Raw genomic sequence first — 19,851 nt, forward strand, 5'->3', positions numbered from 1 at the left:
AAGTATTAGTTTCATGTTGACAGGGCAGTCTCATCCCAAAACATCAGCGGTGCGGGACAACACGAGTAAACAAATTCCTCAGTGGTATCAGTAACCAGTGCTTGGTTAGTCTTCCATTTAAATGTGATATTAGGGATAACTATGATACTTGAGGTTGGGAGACTATTAGGCAATCTTATCCTTATGTTAACTCTTCTTTCAAGTTCTTTTAACTCCATGCAATTTTCAGCCTGGTTGTAATCGCTTACATGGGGCTGGAGTTGTGTAGGATGCTCAATCAAATGTCTTTTCTGATGACAAACAGCCAACTGGACTGTCAAGGACTGTGAATCTTATTATCTAGCCCACTATTCAGTTCAATGTATGTTACTTAAAAAGAAATGATAATATTGCTCATGAAAATATTTATTCTTGAATCCACAAATTTTACTTTTGCTATGTTGCACATAGAGCCATCAAAAAGTTACTTCCCACACTAATCAATCAACAAAAACATGCATCATAAGTCAATTCCTCCATCTAAAGTACTCCTGACCGAGCTGTGCTCACAATCTAGAGATGGGTCCCAGAAAGCTGTGCTGCAGTAGTTCACATGGTCCTGTTTCAAAATCAGTACTGAGTTTAGAGCCATGATTTTCATAGTAATCAAGTTTTCATTTTAGTATCACAATAACTCTGGAGGCCTATAGAATAAAAAACAAATCACTCAGCACTTTTATGCCAATGGAGGCAAAACAAGAGTGTTTTAAGTTTAGGGAAAGAGGAACATGAAATGCATTTAAACTAAAATGTCAGATTGAAACTCTCTCACTAAACTAAAGGCCTTCAAACTTTGTAGGACATGATTAGTTAGTAATTGACAGTGAGGACATGGTGTTTAGCTCAGTATGCTCTGAGTGCTGCCCCTGTATTCCCTAGTGCAGCTGAACTCAGACTGAGACTGTACTCTGAGGCTGTATCTGTCTCCTCCTTTCTTCTCCTGCCACATCCCATCTCGTCAGGAACAGGTCAAAGACTGTCCCTCTGTCCCTCTGCACCTCACACACATCATCTACAAAAAACAGGCAACTCCTCCTGCCAGAAGTATAGTCCCATGCACAGGAAAACAAGCCACAGGTTTAATATCAATGTAAAGTCAGATCAATATATCAACAGGATGCCCTTTATGGAAATGGCAGGGGGCCTTGTTTACAAGTCTATGCTATAAAAAGCTTTGATTAAGAGATTCATCACATTTTACAATTAACAATAACCTGGCTCATGCCAGACTGATGTGCAGCACTCTGAATCGAGTTCTCCGCAATTCATGAAAATCCATCTTGGTTTACAAAGTTAAATGAACAATTCCCAAGATTAGAACAGTGACTATGGGTGTCAGATGACAAGATTCTCCCTCTGTTTTTCATGAGAGGTAGGATGTAGGTAAAATTAGTCATTAATTTTGGTATCGTAGTGAGAACATTGACCTAGTCATTAATATAAATTAGTTTCATGATTTGTGGATTAAAAAAATTAATTCAACTTAAAATTTTAAAAATAGCATACAGTTCAGTAAAAACAGACAATCACATCCAGTGCTACTTCATATGAAGGTGGTCCTGTATTGAAAATGTTCCAGCCTCAATAGCTGTCTTTGAGGTTAAATATAGAGCAGAATAGCAAAGAGTTTCACAAACTGATGCTGAGCCTTATATTCAGGTAAAAATACAGTATTTGGGCAAATTTATTCCTCAGTAATTCATCTGTGTAGCTCTGAGGATGATGGATGCCTGCTGAGTCACCAGCAGGAGCCAATCTCTGCTGTGGTCTGTACATTAAAGCAGAAAATATTGCTGAGTTTGACCCACTGTCCACTGTACAGGTCCCAGAGTGCTGATTTATTAAGAGAGGAATAGACCCCGACAGAAAAAAATCAATTTTATACCTTAAGATTGAGTGTTGCAAAGAAAATGTTTAGGGGATAATGGTAAAATAATGTGCAAAATTAAAAATGTGACTTTTGCTGAATTGGTTAAAAAAGGACAGAACAAGAAACATGATGTGGACGTCTGTTTTTTACAACACAAAAGGTCATACAGCAGTGAAGTGAATACAATATGTCCCAGAGGGAGGAGCAGGAGTCAGACAGAAAAATAACAGGATGTTCGATAGCTCAACACATTTGATACTGAAGCAAGAAAAATTCCCAATCCAACTGATGAACTGTGGGTGGAGCAACAGAGACATGCAACTAACCACATAGCTACAGACAAATGGCATTTAATGAGACTACTGTTACGGTATTTCAACTGAGTGAGCAACTAAAAAGCACTTTAGATCATTTTCTGCTTTAATATCTCAAACTGCAGTGTGACTTCAAACTAAATAAAGCAAAACAGTGTTGATATATTCATGCTTTTTTCTCTTTGATTTCTGTATCTGCAAACCATTTCAGGATGTATGGTTTTAAAAATGCCTCCATCTTTCTATGAATCACTCAACATCACTTATCAAATTATGATAACAATGAATTGGATTTGAAAAGCCTCAAATAAGTGCAGAAGAAATGCCTCAAAACTTTCCATAGACTTGTATTGTAGAACTCTGAGCACCAGAAGGGCAAAAACAGATTAATATTTCATTTACATTTTCCACTGCTCATTTATTTGGGTTCAAAGTGTGATCTTTTATTGAATTTGGAGGTTCAAAGTGCAGAGAAGCTAGTGCTTTGTATTAAAAAGGGGTAGATGAGCCATAATTTAGGCACTTAGACACTGTACAACATCAGAGCCTCTCTTTACAAGATTACAGCATGGCTCACAGTATTCTCTTTCCAATGCCGCCCTCTTATGGTGGATATGGCAAGTACATGCAACATCCTTAGAACTTTTGGAAGTGTGTTTTGAAGTCATCCTAACTTAAAAATAGGATAAACAAATATTAAACTTATATCGTAACTCTTTATTTTTATATACTGTGCTTTTGGTTTAGTTGCTGTGCTTTTTTGCCTGGACCAAAGTCTCGTCCCTTACCCTTGTGGCATTTTTTGTCTGTTGCACAAGTTCTTGATATTTCTCATTCATTTGCTTGACTTTAGGTTGGTATTCATTGCACCGGGCTGTGAGTTTTCTTATATCCTCGATAACCTTGTTTTTCTCCTGAATCACGCGCTTGTGCCTGAGCCAGTGATCGTCCTTGGCCTTTTGGATCTTGATCACAGTCTCCTCCGCTGCAGCGATGGCCTGGCTGTACTCCTGGATTTCTTTTTGGGCGTTTTGCAGCTCGTTTTCCAAATGACAGTTTTGGATATACACATTTGGCATCACGTCAATACGTCTAGGATCAATTTGTCCATTTACAACCATCTCGTGCCATTCCGCTTGAAAGCAGTCCAGAGTATCTGTCATTCCCATCTGGGACAGAAAACTGCATAAAAACTCGACCACAGTTTTGGCATTACTCGCTGCGCTGGCCCCGCTGACAGACAGGGTCGCTGTGTGCGCGGGCAGTGCACAAACATCATTAACTTCTTGAGCTGTTTTTTCTTTAGCTTTCAAGTCGTGCTCCTCTTGTATCGAGCTCCAATTGTCTTCTCCCATGTCTCTGTGGTCTTCTTCAAGTATGCCATCTTCAGTTTCACTAGAGGTATGAAGCCATACGTCGGGGTTACTTTCATTTTCCTCCTCCATAATGTCCATAATGTAATTTGGATCAACTTCTGTGCTGGTACAGAAGTTTGACTCGTCACTATGGTAACGGCGGCAATCACGCGATATTTGACGAGATTTCACTCCGCTCTCTCCAAACAAACATGGCGGACTACAAAGAAGCGCCCTTGGCCACTCGGCCGAGAACTCTGGATCCAAACGATTATTTTAACCTTTCACCAGAAAAGAGACGTGCAGAAGAAGATCGAGCCGCACTGCGAGCCAATCTGAAGAGACAGTACCAAACACAACTGAACAACCCGCACAGAAAGGAGCTCATTGTAAGTAGCTACATGCTAGCTGGCTAGCAATGTCACCCTTTAGGAGAGCCCAGAGATGCAGTGCAGAAAGATCTCGGTGTAGAATTAGTGTGCGTACAGTATAACAGAGGTAGATAAGTATACTGCTTTTAGTAAACTACACTGATGATTGATTAAACCAAACGATGCAGAATTGTTGAACCGATAATGAAACCAGCGTTAGTCTATTTGTTTGTTCTATCTACCAGTTTAGCTAAATAGTTTGGATACAAATATCTCTAAACTATCCAACTACAACTATGTCCATCATTTTCTGATCAATAACGTTGTCAAGTGAAGTAAGTAGAAAATAGAGGAGACGTACCCCAGGTGCAGGTTTCTCAGTGTCCGCTTCAGCCCGTGCCAGGCCAACAGGTGCCCACTGTTAGCAGTGATTATTAGGCCTGTCACGATAACACGTTTTGAAGCACGATATATTGCTACAGAAAACGACAAACAATAACATGACACAATAACTATAAAGCAAGATAATGTAGTAAACCATTCAAAATAGACATTTCATTCAAATCTCAAATTCACTCTGCCCATTATTGTAAGCCCAAAAATAATTATTCCAGTTTTATGTATTGAATGATAAGTCAATGGAGTCATTATCATGATGTGTCTAGTAATTATAATTACATTTTATCTAAACAGTGATCATTCTAAAATAGTTAAGCCATAGTGACTGTCAGATGTTTTGGCAACTTTTCCTATCGTCTTAATAATTTTGTATGTATTGCATTTTTGAATTGTAAATTGTATGGTCCATACAGGAAGATCCTGCACTGACGCGCTGGGTGTATGCTCGTACCAACCCCTATTCGCACTTTAGACCAACATTCAAGACTTCTATGTTTGGGTTCATGTTTGGAGTCTTTCCCCTTTTTACCCTCTACTACATCTTCAAAACAGACAGGGTAAGTCCTAATACCAAGCAATTTAGCAATGATATCCTTATTATTATCTTTTTTTTTTTTAAGTACTGCTTAAATGCCCATAACATCATGTTTCTAAACAACAGAAAACATGTTGTCTATGTTAACTCCTACCAGTACATTGCACTTGCATTTATTTATTTTATTTAACATTTAATGTTGGCTTTCTGCCAAGGCTGGTGTGGACTATAGGACACATTTCATTGTATATCTTCATAGGGAAACAGAGTTGTGGATGCCTTCAAAATATTACTTTATGTTGTAGAAATAATTGAAGTAGCCTGAAAGAGAAGTAGATGACTCTGGATGTCTAGCACAGGAGATGTTTATTCACCATAACTATGCAACCCTGAGATGTGTACACTCAACTAGTGTAGCTGTATTTGTCCATTCAAGTCTATTTATGCTTCTATTGTAGAAAGGTTATAACAATACACATATATTTTTTTACACATCTAGGACATAATCTCCGTGTTAAATGGGCACTAAAATCTATGCAGTGACAAAGACACCACTGTGTCAAAACACATTAACTCATCCCATTTGATTGCCTGACCTTTTTACTTGCTTTTGTACTCTCTCAAAGTAAGTTAGCCTCTTAACCTTGTCCTTGAGGAGCACCTGTTCTGCATTTTTAACTAAGAAAACCCCCTGAAACTCTCATTCTTTGTGTGTTTTTAATACAATATATGACAATATAGTATTCCTTCGCCACTGGCAGGAACTTTTTTTCAAATCAATTTATGGAACAAATCATGTCTTGCGTGACAATATAATGCATCCATAGAATGAGGAAGCATAATAGGAATGTGGTCAAACATTTTTAACAATAAGAAAATGATCACACAGCATTGTATGTTTTATTATACCAAGAACAAAGTCTCTCACACAACTTTGCCATCTTAAATTGAATAGTGTCAAGAACTCGTCAGTGTTGAATTACCATTTTGGGAGCTGTACAAAATGTTCCTGGGTTTACTCGCAAATAAGTACCTCATTTCACATGCAGTCCAATTTTGTTCTTGCTCCCCTATTGTCATGGAGATTCACCCTCTAAATCCTGTCCACTCAAACTGCGATATAAAATTTGGTTCAATAGTCACACTGTTGCTATCATGCTTGTCTTGCTGTGTGGAGGTGGAAAATTGTTGAAAATAATAAAATACTTGCTTGTAAAACATGCAGTTGAGAGAAAATATCTTCAAGGTGAAAAGGATGAGGTGATATGATATCTGTGTTGCTATGGAAACTCTGCTAACCCATAATGTTATGTGTTTTATAGGATCGAAAAGAGGCGCAGATTAAGGCTGGGACCCGTGAACGCAAGTTTGCTCTGTCATCATGAGCAGCTGTACAAAGTCTAGTTCTTGTGATTTAAATGTGTGAAATGATTATAAGTAAAATAAAGTTCTATTGTGAAAATAAGGTGTCAAGAGTTTTAAATGTCAGTATTAGGCCTTGCCATAACATAATTATATTTTAAGATTTTAGATGGAAGCTCTTGCCTAAATTGCCCTTTTTTTACTACTTTGAATTTTATAATTTTACTGTCAGAAATTTGTGTTCCGTGTATAAATTGTCCCTTCATTTTGTGTGAGATTTTTTTGTACTGATGACATGGATAGAACTCAGTGCTGCTACTGTCATTTTTCTCTGCCACTTAACTGATGTTAAACTATCCCACCAAACTAAGCACTAATAATGATGAATATAAAATATATAAAAGCATTAATGTCCTGTTTAATATTTCACAAAACCTGAACACATATTGTTAAGTTATATAAATCGATGTTTATTTTAGTTGTTAGTCACAAAATTAAATACTTGCCAAAGTTTGATCACAAGCATCACTTTTAGTCCAGTCCATTGTTAAATACAGAGCATGGTGCTTTTAATAACAATACATGACAGGTTGGGCAAACATTACTGAGTTATTAAAAATCACATATTTTTTTAATACTTTGTTAGTTTTAAAGGGGATAATGTGGTATGCTTTCTTTAAAAGGCTTATATAATGTATTTTACTATGTATCAAAATTGTGTTACATTATATTATGTATCTTCCACTCATATTAGAGTAATCCTATATTAATAATATTTAGCCCATCTCCCTCTTCAGAGCTTGAAACTCTCAGTTCCTCCTCTATGTTAGCACATCCTAATCCATCGATCTATTTTGTATTTCACGGTTTCATTACAACTTGTTCTGATTATTTCAATACTCAGATAGCTTCCCTTAATATTCTTGATAAGGCTCAATCCTCAACTGTAAATTTATTTATTTATTTATTTTTTGCATCTCACTTAGGCCTTCCTCTACTGACAAATTTCAGAAATTCAAAGGATATGGGGTTTAAAGCAATTAGAAAAAGCAAAAATTACATTATATAGGCCTTTTGAGTTTTGCTCAGATCATTTTATGTTGGAAGTTTCTTTCTACTTCCTATAGGGTCTCCAGGAGGGGTTGAAGTGGCTGCGTAGAGGCTCCCAGCACTGATAGTAGGTCTTGTCCAGTCGCTGACAGGTCTCCAGCCCCCATTTAGTTACCGCCATACTGAATGAAGACTCAAACATGAATGCCTGAAAGAAAAAGACCATAGTATTCACAAACCAGTGTTTAAGTTTTATATTTACATTTTAAGTGCTTTCCATACCATAGTTCCCTCAGCAACTCTTTCAGGTTCAAGATCAGTGGTGCTGTTCTTCTCAAAGCAGTATGCATCAGGGCCGTGTGGGGTCATCATGCTGTGGAGACTGCCCCCTCCTGGCAGGAAGCCCTCCTCCTTGGCCTCGTAGTGCCCCTTGATCAGTCCCATGAATTCGCTCATGCAGTTGCCTACAAATGCCACAAGGGAGAGCTGTTACACAACACACCCAGGTAGTACCCTTATTGAGAGTTTTATCCATTTATTCTGGTGACAAGGGGCTATTTTCAAATATAATTATACTGATATATAGCATAGAGATGTCAAATGACCTCATCTATTTAGAAAAGGTACATTGTTATATAAATGTGCAATCAAAAGTGTATAAAAGCAGAGTATTAGTCTCATATTCATGTGGGTATTCACTTACGATGGTAGTATGGAGGACGGAAAGTATGCTCGGCCACACCCCAGCGAGGGGGGAAGATGACAAAGTCGGCAATGGCAACACCAGGACGAGTAGATTTGGCTGTCAGCACAGTGAAGATGGATGGGTCCTATAGATTTACCATAACAATGTTGATTATTTGTGTATGTAAACATGAAGTTAAAAACCCTAACAATGTGATTACTGTATCTCACCGCATGATCAAAGGCCACACAGTTGATGACCATGAAGTTCTCCAGGTTGTATTTGTAAGGTGTGTAGTTCCCGTGCCAGGCGACCACATTGAACGGCGAGAAATCCTACGTGCAGTACACAAAACAAAACAAACATTGTATGACAAGTCTAACCAGGCAACAAACACAAATGATATTAAATTGGGGTTTTTACTGGAGAAAAGGAACAATGAATAATGTCTTTGTAATCTTAAATTCTCAGAGAAAGTACTCCTTGACATAAAGAGAAAAAATGTTTGTAATGAAAAGGGTTGATTGTGAAAGAGGGTGCGCTTTTTTATTCTTCTTTTCATTCCCCTGTTCTTTGTGATTCACGGCTCCAGGTATTATGATGTAATTGGCTTCCCAATCAAACTTTCCCAAACTTTGAGCATTTTGACGCGCACAGCAGCACAGTTATCGGGGAGGGAGCGGGGCGCGGTAACAGTAGGTGCAGAGATATTTCTTTATCTTTGATTGTTAAAACCACTGCAATTTTATATAGCTTCTCTGTTCTGATAATGCCACTGTGAAAAAGACATTCAACGGCAGCTCTGAAATCAATATAGTTCATTACAACTCAAGCTGCCTTTTCAGTGACCCCCATGTTCTTTACACACACAAAACACACACAGACACACACTCAACAGAATACAGCACAACTTTCACTCAACAATAAACCTTTACATTAACATACAAGATTATTTATACATATAGTTAAATATATATGTTCTTAAATATTGGTGCACTGTAAGCTCTGCATCTATTGCCAATATTGTACGTCTCCCAATACCCTTATTTTCTGGAATAAAAACATGACCAATAATTAAAATTAAAATTAACAAATGAAGTGTACTGTAGAAGTCTTGCATATTTACAAACATCCTTAGATCAATATTACTTTGCAGTACTGACTTAATTTAACAAGGTGTACTAGCAGCTGATCAGCTTTTGTCTGTGGTGTGTTTGCAAATTGCAATATTCTAAGTGTAAAAAAATAAATGTATGAATTGACTTGTAAAGCTTTGTCCTGCAAAATAACTCCAAATAAGGCAAAAGTGAATGTATTATCTTCTCCAACTATAGAAACTACACAATTTGATTAAATTTGAAAGGGAAAATGAAAGAACACGGGCGCTTGCACACATATGCACACAAAACACAGACATATTGGTCCAGTCAAGCAAATAATAAGTTAATTTGAGCAATTTCAGAACTCTGCGGGGGAACAGAACAGCAAGCAGCCAACATCTTCCCTAAAATGAATCCTACGCCTTATTTTCTGCACGTTACCCCACTTGCCTGACCATTTACGCTCTGAAAGGAGAGGACAGGCTGAAAAAACAGTGCTAGGTGCCACCAACAGTTTGCAGCTCTTGATCCCTGACCCAACAGTGAGTAGGTAGCGGCAGGTAAGTGTTTGTTTTGCTTGGAAAAAGTATCTTGCCCTTTTGTACTCTGCAAGATTAATAATAACACAGTGGATTGACATGCTTTGCGATGGTACATGGCCCCTCACTTTGGCAGCTTGTCTTGGTAAAAAAAAAAGCCTGTCACACATTATGTCCCGATCCAATTACGCACGCAATAGGACACTGAGAAAAGGGGGAGGATCATGCTCAAATTAATGCTGTACTACAGGAAGTTTTTTTCTCTTCTTCACAGGTACACTGCATGGAACTCCAGAAGGTCTTAACTAATTACGAGTGATTAAAGCTCATAAGGGAGCCGGAGCGGAAACACACCAACGCGCTTCGATATTAAATCATCAGGGAGGGCAATCCAATCGAGGGGAACGGCTAATGGATCACACGCGCCACTTGGACGGTTTCCTGTTATTCATTGTCATTGCAGTGTTTACTGAAGCAAAAACAAACTTAACAACGGGGTAATAGGCCAGCGCGCCATATGTGTCAGTGCCTGTCTGTGTGTGGATAATTGAGATGAGAGAAGTGCAGGAGCGTCACAAGAACCTGTTGGCAGGCGAAGAGTTTTCCTTGGTACTTGTTGATGATTGTGTAACCTGACGACACGGTGCGGTCTTCGTACCATGCAACCGGACACAGGAAGTCCCGGGGGTTTGCCAGGCCATTTGCTCCTGTAATAAAAAGGAGAGATTGTCAGTGCTTTGCTATAAGCGTTTCTAATTGCCTTACAATTATATAATTTGTTTAGCTTCACTGAGAGAGATATCTAAAGCCACGGCCACAGCTGCAATCAGTCCACTACTATAGCATCTCCAATGAGACATAAGATATTCACACAAGCAGGGGTGCGTAGTTAGTAGTCATTTACATTTAGTAGTTTTATCATACCATTCTTCTCCTGATTATATTTTGTATTTTATGCAATTAAAGGTTATGCTTCCTGCTATGTAAGTAAAACAAACTTTATGGCAATGTTATAATGTTTCCTCATCAAAAACATACCTGGAGTTCTTCTTTCAGACAGAAAACATTCTGTTCCGCCTTGTGATGTCATGTGGCAATACAGGAAGTGCTCCACTGTGTTTTTAAACTCCACAACCCTTCACTAGGAACATTTGGGGTGATTTAAGACCTGGAATTGCCAGTCTCTACTAAACTAAAGATTAAAGGTAACTGTTAACTTCTCTGTTAACTACCACTACATGACATCACAAGGTGGAAGAGAGCGTTTTGAGGTTTGGAGATGTAGACAAACGAATAAACTGATTACTCAAACACGTGTGAATGAAACAAAACACTATTCTGCTGCTTTTGGTGAGATAACAACATTATAACATGGCTTAAAGCTCACAGCTCAAGCTTGGTATAATATAGGATCTTTAATCAATTAACCATTTGACCATTTGCAATTTTTTTCTTTTCCAGATTACATTAACTCATAAATATCATAAATCAAATGTTCAAAACAGTACATCAGTACTATTTCCTTTTCTTGTTCTCAACTTCTGTCATTATTTGAATCACCACTTTTTACCTTTCCTTGATCAGTCTTAATTTATCAGTAGTGCTACTTGGGTGTATATTTGGCTACTCTACCTACCTCTACATAAAAGTAAGATTGATATGCCCAAGGACATAATAACAGTATCAACTGGAGAGATTTGGTCTGCCAAGTCCCGTTTCCAGACACCCAGTTCTCCAGCCACCATAAATAATAAACATGATGCTATACGTACTACAGTGTATACACAAAGATCTACATTTGAGAAAAGAGTGAATTGATTGACTCAACAGTGGTTATTGTACAGAAAAGGCATGCAGACTGGGAGAGACATTTTCCAAACCAATATTACCAACACCGCAAATACTCACCGATGGGTCCCAGGTCGGGGAGTTCAAAATGCGCTCCATACACTTCCAATATATAGCCACGAGATTCTCCAAAGACATCCACAGCAAAGCGCATCCCTTGCTGCAAAGTGAACATGTCCAACAGTAGAGACTCAAATTACACTGTTGTTATGTATAAAATAGGGGATGCACTGATGCTGAGGTGACCCTTGAGGTCATATAATATTGTGTTTGGGAACAGGCGCATTCTCCGCAATCACAACTGTAATGGTCAGTCTTTGTGTATCTATAGCCTCTTTCTATGGCTCTTTATTTTAGGGGTCACTAGGGAAAGGAGTGAGTCTTTCTAAATATTGTAAGTAGGCTATTGATGCGCTCTGTATTTCGGTTCAAATGGGCCGGATAGCAAAACACACACTCACCTGGATGACACAGATCTCGTTCGGCTCGACCATCATCTTCCCAAACTCTGTAGTGATCAGGAGACCGCCCTGCTGGGGGACTGCAGAGACAAAAGAGGTTTAGAAATATGGGAAAAACAAGGTATGTTTTCATTGTTTTGGTGAAAACATCAGAAGAGCTCACCGATCAAAAAGTCTCCATCTGAGTTGTTGAAGCACCTACAACAAGAAAAAATACAGATCTAACTCAGGACAGCAACTTGATATAAAACATGTATACTTTTAGCATTATACCTGTCTACCATGGAAGTGTTACAGGTATACATGTGAATGCCAATGCCATTACGAGATTTGGCATCACCAGCACCACACAGTGTATTGAGACCCTACAACATAAAAGCATTAAACATTTGAAGATTAAAATTAGAAAATAAAATAGATAATGAATATAAGATGTTAACATGTTAACATAGATCAAACTTACAGCCACAAAGTCAACTTTCTTGTCCAGAGATTTCGGGATGGTGAAAGGGAGCCATCTTAGCTGTGAATAAGTGCATATTAGTTTAGTACATTGCATGGCAACAATAAAACGGTCAGTGTCATAGAGTAATCAGGCATGAGATTATAACTATTCTACCCATCAGTCTTTATAGAGTAAGAATATGTTTCTATCAACCAGAAAATTCAGCCTGATAATCAAAATAGAACAATAGACAAACTCGGGACAGTCCCTCCAAACTTTCTGTAAAATTTTTGGAAAGGTGTGCAGTCTTGGGTGGCCAGACAATCATTCCCAACTCTGTAAATCAGTTTCTTTAATATCTTCTAATACGGTACTACTACTACTGCTACTATAAACCGCTAACTGTATAGTGTCACAGTGACATACACATCTATTATGTGGGTGAGGTGGTCATGGTTTTGGGTTGTAAATGGTATATACCTGGTTAGGATCTGGGTCCACCTCATTCCAGCTCTCGGTGATGTTTCCACAGTATACGGGAGTGAAGGGCTTGTGTTTGACAGATGGGAGAATGCGATACAACCAGCTACACACAGGCAAAGAAATGCATTATGGGTTAATTACAACTGTAATTTGAAACGTCTTGTCAGAGTTAATTTCTGTTAAAGAGACATTTACCTTCTCTTATTGGCTGGCCTTGGACAGGTGAAGGCGGAGCCAGAGAGCTGCTCAGCATAGAGGCCATAAGGACACACCTGAGGATTGTTCTGGACACACACAAAACTAAAATCTTATCTCTGATATGTGGTGAGGCAGAACAATATTTAAAAACACACAATATTCCTTCTCAGTGTTTGAAATTGTAAATTTAAATGTGCACTGTGTAACTTTATGGTGGAGGGTCTGTCAAATGCTTTTCTCCATGGAGTTGTTATTGCTTTGTCTGGAAAGTTTCACAGTAGGGTATTAAACCTTTTTATCTTGACTGACACCAAACCAGACTAAGTTACAAGTCATCTCTATGAAGAGGCAACCCCACTCATGGTCAGAATGCACCTTAACCCAAGTATTTTTAAGCTATAATAACAACTGTAATTTAATAAATGTAAGGTAGAGCTGTCATATTGTGGAACAAGCAGGTGACGGATCCCCAACCAAAAGGTTACTTAGTCTAAACAAAAATGCATAGTTTTGAGTTACTTGTCCCTCGGGCAAGGCCCCTGGGCAGCGTGGATCTTCAGAGGAGAAATCGTTCCCAAAGCCATTCATGTACTGAGAGAGACAAACACACATCAGACACACAGTTCAAAATGAAAAATAAAGAGCTCTGTGGAGCTTCATTGTGATGCATGACAAATGTGCTCATGCTGGTTATAATTAAATTTGAGGCTTATCATTACGGCTGGTCTTTTTCCTAATTGTTTTCATATTGATTCATATTAGATACATGATAAAACAAACTGTGGCAACGCTGGATGTACCACCTCCTTGCAAACCATTAGACAGTGCTATTATACTATGATAATTATTTTCTTCATTTTGATCAATATAACAATTATACCATGCTTTATTTGTGCATTTTTGTATTGCATATAATAAACAACATGTATATTTTGGTCACCCCAAAATCTTGCTGAGTCATTGTGAATCTGCACAGCCAGGACAAAGGCCTGGATGTTTTCCACAAGTTGCGGTCATGTATGCACAGCTACATGCTTGGTGAGCTGCAGCCCTATATTATACTGTATGAGCATGAAGAACACATTTCTAAGCATAAATGTTAACTTGCAAGTCCATATTCACTTTGTATGACTCAAGTCAGTCTTAGATATTAAAAAGGTTTTGTATTTAGTGAGTATAAAGTACAGAGTTGTAGGTCTATATATGAATCGGTAAATTGTGTATTCTGTCATCAGTAGGCCAGCTTTATTTGCCTTTTAAACATTAGCAGTACGTCAGGCGAGTCTAGCGTTCCTCTCATGTCACATCTGGGCAGCTGCTGAATGCTGCTCTCTGATTGGTCAGAAACAGCGCCACCCTTCAGTCTGCGCTCAGCTGCACATTAACGCGCGGTACAAAGCAGTGGCAAACTTCTTAGAGACATAAATTAGTTGTTTAGGTGTTCACTATCACACGGTGTAGTTTGAGCACGCTGCACACGTTGTTGTTTCGTGTGTATATCCGGTCTATAGTGCAGGATTCACCCATGCAGTGTTGTACAGTTTGGAAGTTGATAATAAAACGTCTGACTGAAAAGTGTCATTAAATTGTTTGGTCTTACCTTAAGTCCAGCCATGCTTAATGATCTATTGCACTCCAAAATGTCACTGAGGTCTGGTATTCCCTGTCTGCTTGAGCGTGTTGTCGTTGCTCAGATGCTGGTAAAGCGCGTGCTGGTGTGCGGACACAGGAGAAAGGGGCTGGATTTAAACGCTTTCTCAATCTGGGTTCAATTAAGCCTGAACTGGGCCCGTGACGCAAAAGCGGATGGACTTGTAACAGCAAAGGCTACAGGGCACGCCAGAGGCAAAAAACAGCGCAAACAACGTCCATTGCCAAAACTGGAGCCAAGAATACATAAAAAGTCAGAAAGGTAAATCGCACGTGCAAGAGCTTTTGGATATAGTAAGCACAGAAGTGATCAGTAGTCAGCACACTGTAGCTACGCGGGCTAAAGAATTGGATCCTATATTGTCCTGAAGTTAAATAATGCAGTCGATCAGCCCACTAATAAGAATAAAAATTACCAAAGTGTAGCCCTAGTAAGTGATACAGTAGCAATGCAATGTCAGTACACATGGTTGTTACATAGGTCTATAGAGAAACAAAATATTGCCATTGGGTTATTTGTGTAGACCTCAGATGGACTCTGTGCAAACATGTCATCGAGCATTTCCCCACGTCCTGAAAAGACCGACATCTGTGCAAAATTTGACCTCAAATAAATGGAGGGGTTTACTTCTAATATAAAAATATTAAATATAGGAAATGAAAAGCTTACATTTATTTTTGAGGATTATCTGAGGATATTGTCTGTCAAAAAATGCCTCATAAATATTCAGCGTTCAATTTTTTGAATGGAATAACGTGACAATCACTATTGCCAGTGAGACAGAGAAGTTACTCCAAAGTTAGTCCAAAGATGAAAGATGAAAGAAGAAGTGAACAATGACTGACTTCACATTTGACAATTAAATTAGACAGTTTATGTGGTGTATGCTGTTTACACTTTGTCATGTTCCACAATAAAAAAAAGTGACAAGAGAGTCAGGTGAGTGTAAACTATAATAACTTACTTTAAGTTAAGTATTTCAGCATTGACTGGCAAGCATGTTTATACAATCCTGTCTTTAAAGGGCCCGTATTATGTTATTTTCTTATGTGTTATAATGTTGTTTCCTCACATACCTGGAGCTGTGTTTTGTTTCATTCACACATGTTTAACACTCAAACATTGCATAGTTAAAATGAGTTTTTCTCTCAAACTATTCCACATTGTGATGTCATGTGGTAATATGGAAAGTGCTCCACTGTGTTTTTAAAGTCCATACACCTTTACTAGAATCATTTGGATTATTTCAGCTTAACTAAAAGAAAAAAAGGTCTCAAGTTAACAACTTAAAAACTACACTTCATGACATCACAATGTGGAACAGAGCATTTTGAGTTCTGGAGATGTAGACACTAGACAGACTATTAACAAAGAGTTACTCAAATATATGTGAATGAAACAAAATGCAACGCCAGGTATGTTTTTGAGGAGGTGACAACATTATAACATGGCTTAGAGCTCACAAGAGGCAATTTTGCATAATGTAGGACCATTCACTATTTTATAGATTTATATATTCACAGTGTCACCTGGGAAAGAGTCATTTTGGCCTAGGCCTGTGAGGTGGAGAGTCACAGACTAGTAAATATAGTAAGATACTCAAACGGCATTCAGAGACAGTCCAGTACTTCTAATAAGGCTAGGAACATTAATGTCAGGTTTGTTTCACAATGCAGTTTGATACTGCCTGGTCATTTGGGCCAGTTCAGCAGGGTCAACAAACATAGGTCTGAAGGCTGCAGTTGACCCCCAGACCATAGTCTGGACACCAGTGTACACTACAGTGCTCATCCACCAACCTAGACTGATCCCTGCTTGGGCCAGTGGATAATGTTGTTGTGTACTTGGGCAAAACACTTCCCTTTGTGACAAGTGAGTGAATTGTGGTGGTAAAGGAGGCTACAGATAAGCAGCCCTGCTTCTGTCTACCCCAGGGCAACTGTGGCTACAGAAGGAACCACTGATTATGGACTGAATGGATAATGCATTGTAAACTGATTTTTAGTGTCTTGAAAGATGCTATAAAAATGTATGTTAGTAGAATTAAGGCATTTGTTTTAAGGCCTAATATTCACAAAATACAGAATACAAATACATTTAAAAAATCCTCAGGATTATAAATCAAACAAAGTTTTAAAACTAGTGAATTTCTTGAAAACAGTGAGGAGTCTCGTTTGAACTCTATAACTTTAAATATAATTTGCCTTTTCATTAGCCTGTTACTAATACTGTAATGTTTAACTCACACTGAGTTACTGAGAAAGAGAATGATTAATTGAATTCTAATAAAACCCAGATGATGCTGCACTGCATGCTGGGATGAGCATTTGATTCCTGACTTGAACAACAGCAAGGCCTCCCAAAAGGCCTATATACATTACCACAAATTTATTCAGTTCATTTTCCCAAATAGACGGTCAAACGAGGGGTGCCTAATGTCCCCCATGCAGCATGTATCAAAAAGAATCAATTTGGCCTCCTCACTTTTGCCTCGCTTTCCTTCTTGTCTATTTCTTTTCTTTTTGGGAGGCACAGGGGAAGGGTAAATGATGGCAATTCTCATAGCGAGGCGCAAATAAACTCGCGGCGGCAGAAGTAACTGTTCTCCGCTGAGGCGTGCAGTCAGGCCGGGGCCCCCTGCTGGTAGACAGTCAGGGTGCTGTGCCAGAGACGAGAAAGCCCAATGGCAGGAAAATATCACGTCTTACTCTCCGGAAATTGATCTGCTCCTTGTATGGAGACAGAAAATGAGCCATTTTAATTTCGTGGCTGAGTCTGATGATAGAATTCTAGAGTATTTGGGTCCAATCGGGATGTGTGTTTTGGGAGATGCGGGGCGCTGGGATGTTGTTGTCACTGGCACTGTTGTATCTATGCATGAGTAAGTGGGCCATAAATGCTTTGTTATTAGATGCCTGCTGAACCCAATGACTTGATGGTAAATGATACACTCACCTTGCAGGGTACATATGCATAAACAGTCTCTCTCTCGCCTCTGTACACTGATGACATCTTTATGCCCACTTTGGGAGCATTTCAACACACATGTCTTATACAAAATCAATGTATATCAATATCACTGGCTCCCCATATGACACTTAAATGGGTCACCTCATCCAAAAGCAGATTACTCAGATCATTCAGGTATCATGTAAATGGGATTCTGCGTGTAGTTTTGAGACAAGCTTTTGAAACTTCCTGTGTCACCAAGACATGCTAAATCTGACTGAAGAAAGCCTGAAAAAGTGAACAAATAAAAACAATAATGACTTAAAAACATCATTATAATAGAAAGCACACTGAGCAATCTAAAGCTTTTTAATTCAGATTCAACCACAACTAGAGCACATACAAAGGGCCTATAGAGCCTATAGAGTGCACTATGTAACTTTTCTGGTGAAGGGTCTGCCACCTGCTTGTGTCCATGGAGATGTTATTTTCTTGCCTAGAATTCCACTATATGGCATTAAACATATCTAGTACCATGGAAACAAGTTATACGAATTCATTAAATGCAAGTTCATGAAACATTTTAACATTTCACTGGAGCTGAGCAGAAAACATTGTGTTAAACTGTGCACATTTAAGTATTAGAAGTGTACTTCAGTTTTAATATTTGATGATTTAGGCCAGTGTTTCCCAACCAGGGGCACAGGGACCCCTGGGAGTACACAAGCACTTGCCAAGGGGTACTTGGAATGGTTTTAGATTTAAAAGAAAGATGGAATTAAGTAATACCTGCATCTTAGTAATATATTTTACAAGCATAGTCAAATTTCTGTGTAATGGGATAATGTAATTAAAACAAGAAAAAAGAAGGTTTTATTGGATAAAAAAAAAAAAAAGCACATATATTGGGGTACTCAAAACTGTATGAAAAAAATGACAGTTAGCTTAGTTAAGTATAGTAGCTATATAGTATATTCATCAAACTACAGACATTTATAGGCCTGTCATGAAAACAAATTATGAAAATAGAATATATATACCCCCAAAACAATACATATGTGCAGTATTGTTAATAAACATGAGCTACAAGAAATAAATTAGACACTTAATGATCCATAGAAGTTATTTATTCAACCTTGCAGCTCAAATTTTATTGTAGTACAGAAAAATGTCTATCTTTAAGACTCATTCCATCATGCATTTACTCTCTAGTCTGAATGATATTAGCAGGTTTTAAAGAGATGTGATTTCTGTATTGAGAGAATGAAGCAACTCAAAACACTAGAGGTCAGTAATGGATGAGTTTTAGTGTTGTCCTTTAGATGTGACAGATTTAAAATGGAAAATTAACTATAGGATTTGCTGTGATAAGTATAGGATAGGCACACCCCTCATCACAAATGTCAAATACTTCAGGTTTTATCTCAATGGAATAAACTGCATTACTTAAAAGCCATAAAAAGACTGCTTGTGTTGTCTGTTGTGATGAACACAGTTGACTGAACTCTGCATTGTATTTCTGAACTGATACAGGCTGCATCAGAGGAGAAGGTACTTTTGATTAAATTAATTAGGCGGTGGCAAGTAGCAGCAACTAATTAGCATGGGTTTACACACTTCTGTGCTCTTGTTTCTCTTAAGTAATGAGATTCTCCCATCTTGTCTTTATTCTTCTTTTCAGCAGCTGTCAGATAGTCACTCCAGACACAAAGCAACCATTACATACATGGAAGTATAAAATTGGGCCTTTTATAGCTTTTACAATTGTCAAAACAGTATCAGATAAAATTGTGCGTGGACATTTTTAGTTATCTATTTTATGTTATTGTGCATGTTGGGGTAAACCTCCTGAAGGACATTGGTATACATGACATCTGGGTTACACCTGGCTCACCTTTCCTTTTGTAAGATATAAGAGCTGTATTTAGATGTGTGACAAAAAATAGCTTTGGATTCCGATGTTTTGTAATTGCAGTCCTATAAGACAGCACTGGGGCTTAACGCTAAATGGATCCTGACACGGACCATCTCGACGCACACATTTGACAGGTCCATTTAACGCTGATTAGATTTGCAAAGACATCGTAGTATACCCTCTCCTCTGGTCTCCTCTGGATCTGTATCTTTCGCCGTAATGTTATGCAAATGATTTAATACGAAGATAAAAGACCATCCCAGATCTCTCCTCTCTCCTGGT

The 19,851-nt window shown here is 38.3% G+C and overlaps 4 protein-coding genes across 7 annotated transcripts in view; 1 reads left to right on the forward strand and 3 right to left on the reverse strand.

Moving 5' to 3' along the window:
* myripb (myosin VIIA and Rab interacting protein b) overlaps positions 1–4,369 on the reverse strand; it is a 140,916-nt gene extending 136,547 nt beyond the window's left edge. For all 4 annotated transcript variants that reach the window (XR_008631830.1, XR_008631829.1, XM_055151002.1 and 1 more), the window contains exon 1: positions 4,311–4,369. The gene's annotated coding sequence lies outside the window, so the exon portion shown is untranslated. The remainder of the gene's footprint in view (positions 1–4,310) is intronic.
* LOC129408125 (sperm-associated antigen 16 protein-like) lies at positions 1,324–3,774 on the reverse strand. Its single transcript, XM_055151005.1, has one exon. It carries the CDS (start codon positions 3,675–3,677, stop codon positions 2,967–2,969), a length of 711 nt encoding a protein of 236 aa, XP_055006980.1. The 5' UTR covers positions 3,678–3,774; the 3' UTR covers positions 1,324–2,966.
* On the forward strand, positions 3,752–6,348 carry ndufb4 (NADH:ubiquinone oxidoreductase subunit B4). The gene is made up of 3 exons (XM_020925728.2): positions 3,752–3,967; positions 4,762–4,905; positions 6,206–6,348. Exons 1-3 carry the CDS (start codon positions 3,791–3,793, stop codon positions 6,266–6,268), a joined length of 384 nt encoding a protein of 127 aa, XP_020781387.1. The 5' UTR covers positions 3,752–3,790; the 3' UTR covers positions 6,269–6,348.
* Positions 6,349–6,722: 374 nt separating this feature from the next.
* On the reverse strand, positions 6,723–14,785 carry hgd (homogentisate 1,2-dioxygenase). Its single transcript, XM_055151004.1, has 14 exons — positions 14,655–14,785; positions 13,574–13,645; positions 13,052–13,140; positions 12,854–12,959; positions 12,392–12,451; positions 12,202–12,293; positions 12,092–12,126; positions 11,929–12,008; positions 11,528–11,627; positions 10,202–10,326; positions 8,211–8,315; positions 7,999–8,125; positions 7,578–7,759; positions 6,723–7,503 (listed from the first exon to the last, which is right to left on the reverse strand). Exons 1-14 carry the CDS (start codon positions 14,667–14,669, stop codon positions 7,360–7,362), a joined length of 1,332 nt encoding a protein of 443 aa, XP_055006979.1. The 5' UTR covers positions 14,670–14,785; the 3' UTR covers positions 6,723–7,359.
* Positions 14,786–19,851: the final 5,066 nt, after the last annotated feature.

This window comes from Boleophthalmus pectinirostris, unplaced genomic scaffold, assembly GCF_026225935.1.
Source record: "Boleophthalmus pectinirostris isolate CB_2022bp ecotype Guang Dong unplaced genomic scaffold, ASM2622593v1 HiC_scaffold_15, whole genome shotgun sequence".
In the NCBI taxonomy this organism is placed as follows: Eukaryota; Metazoa; Chordata; class Actinopteri; order Gobiiformes; family Gobiidae; genus Boleophthalmus; species Boleophthalmus pectinirostris.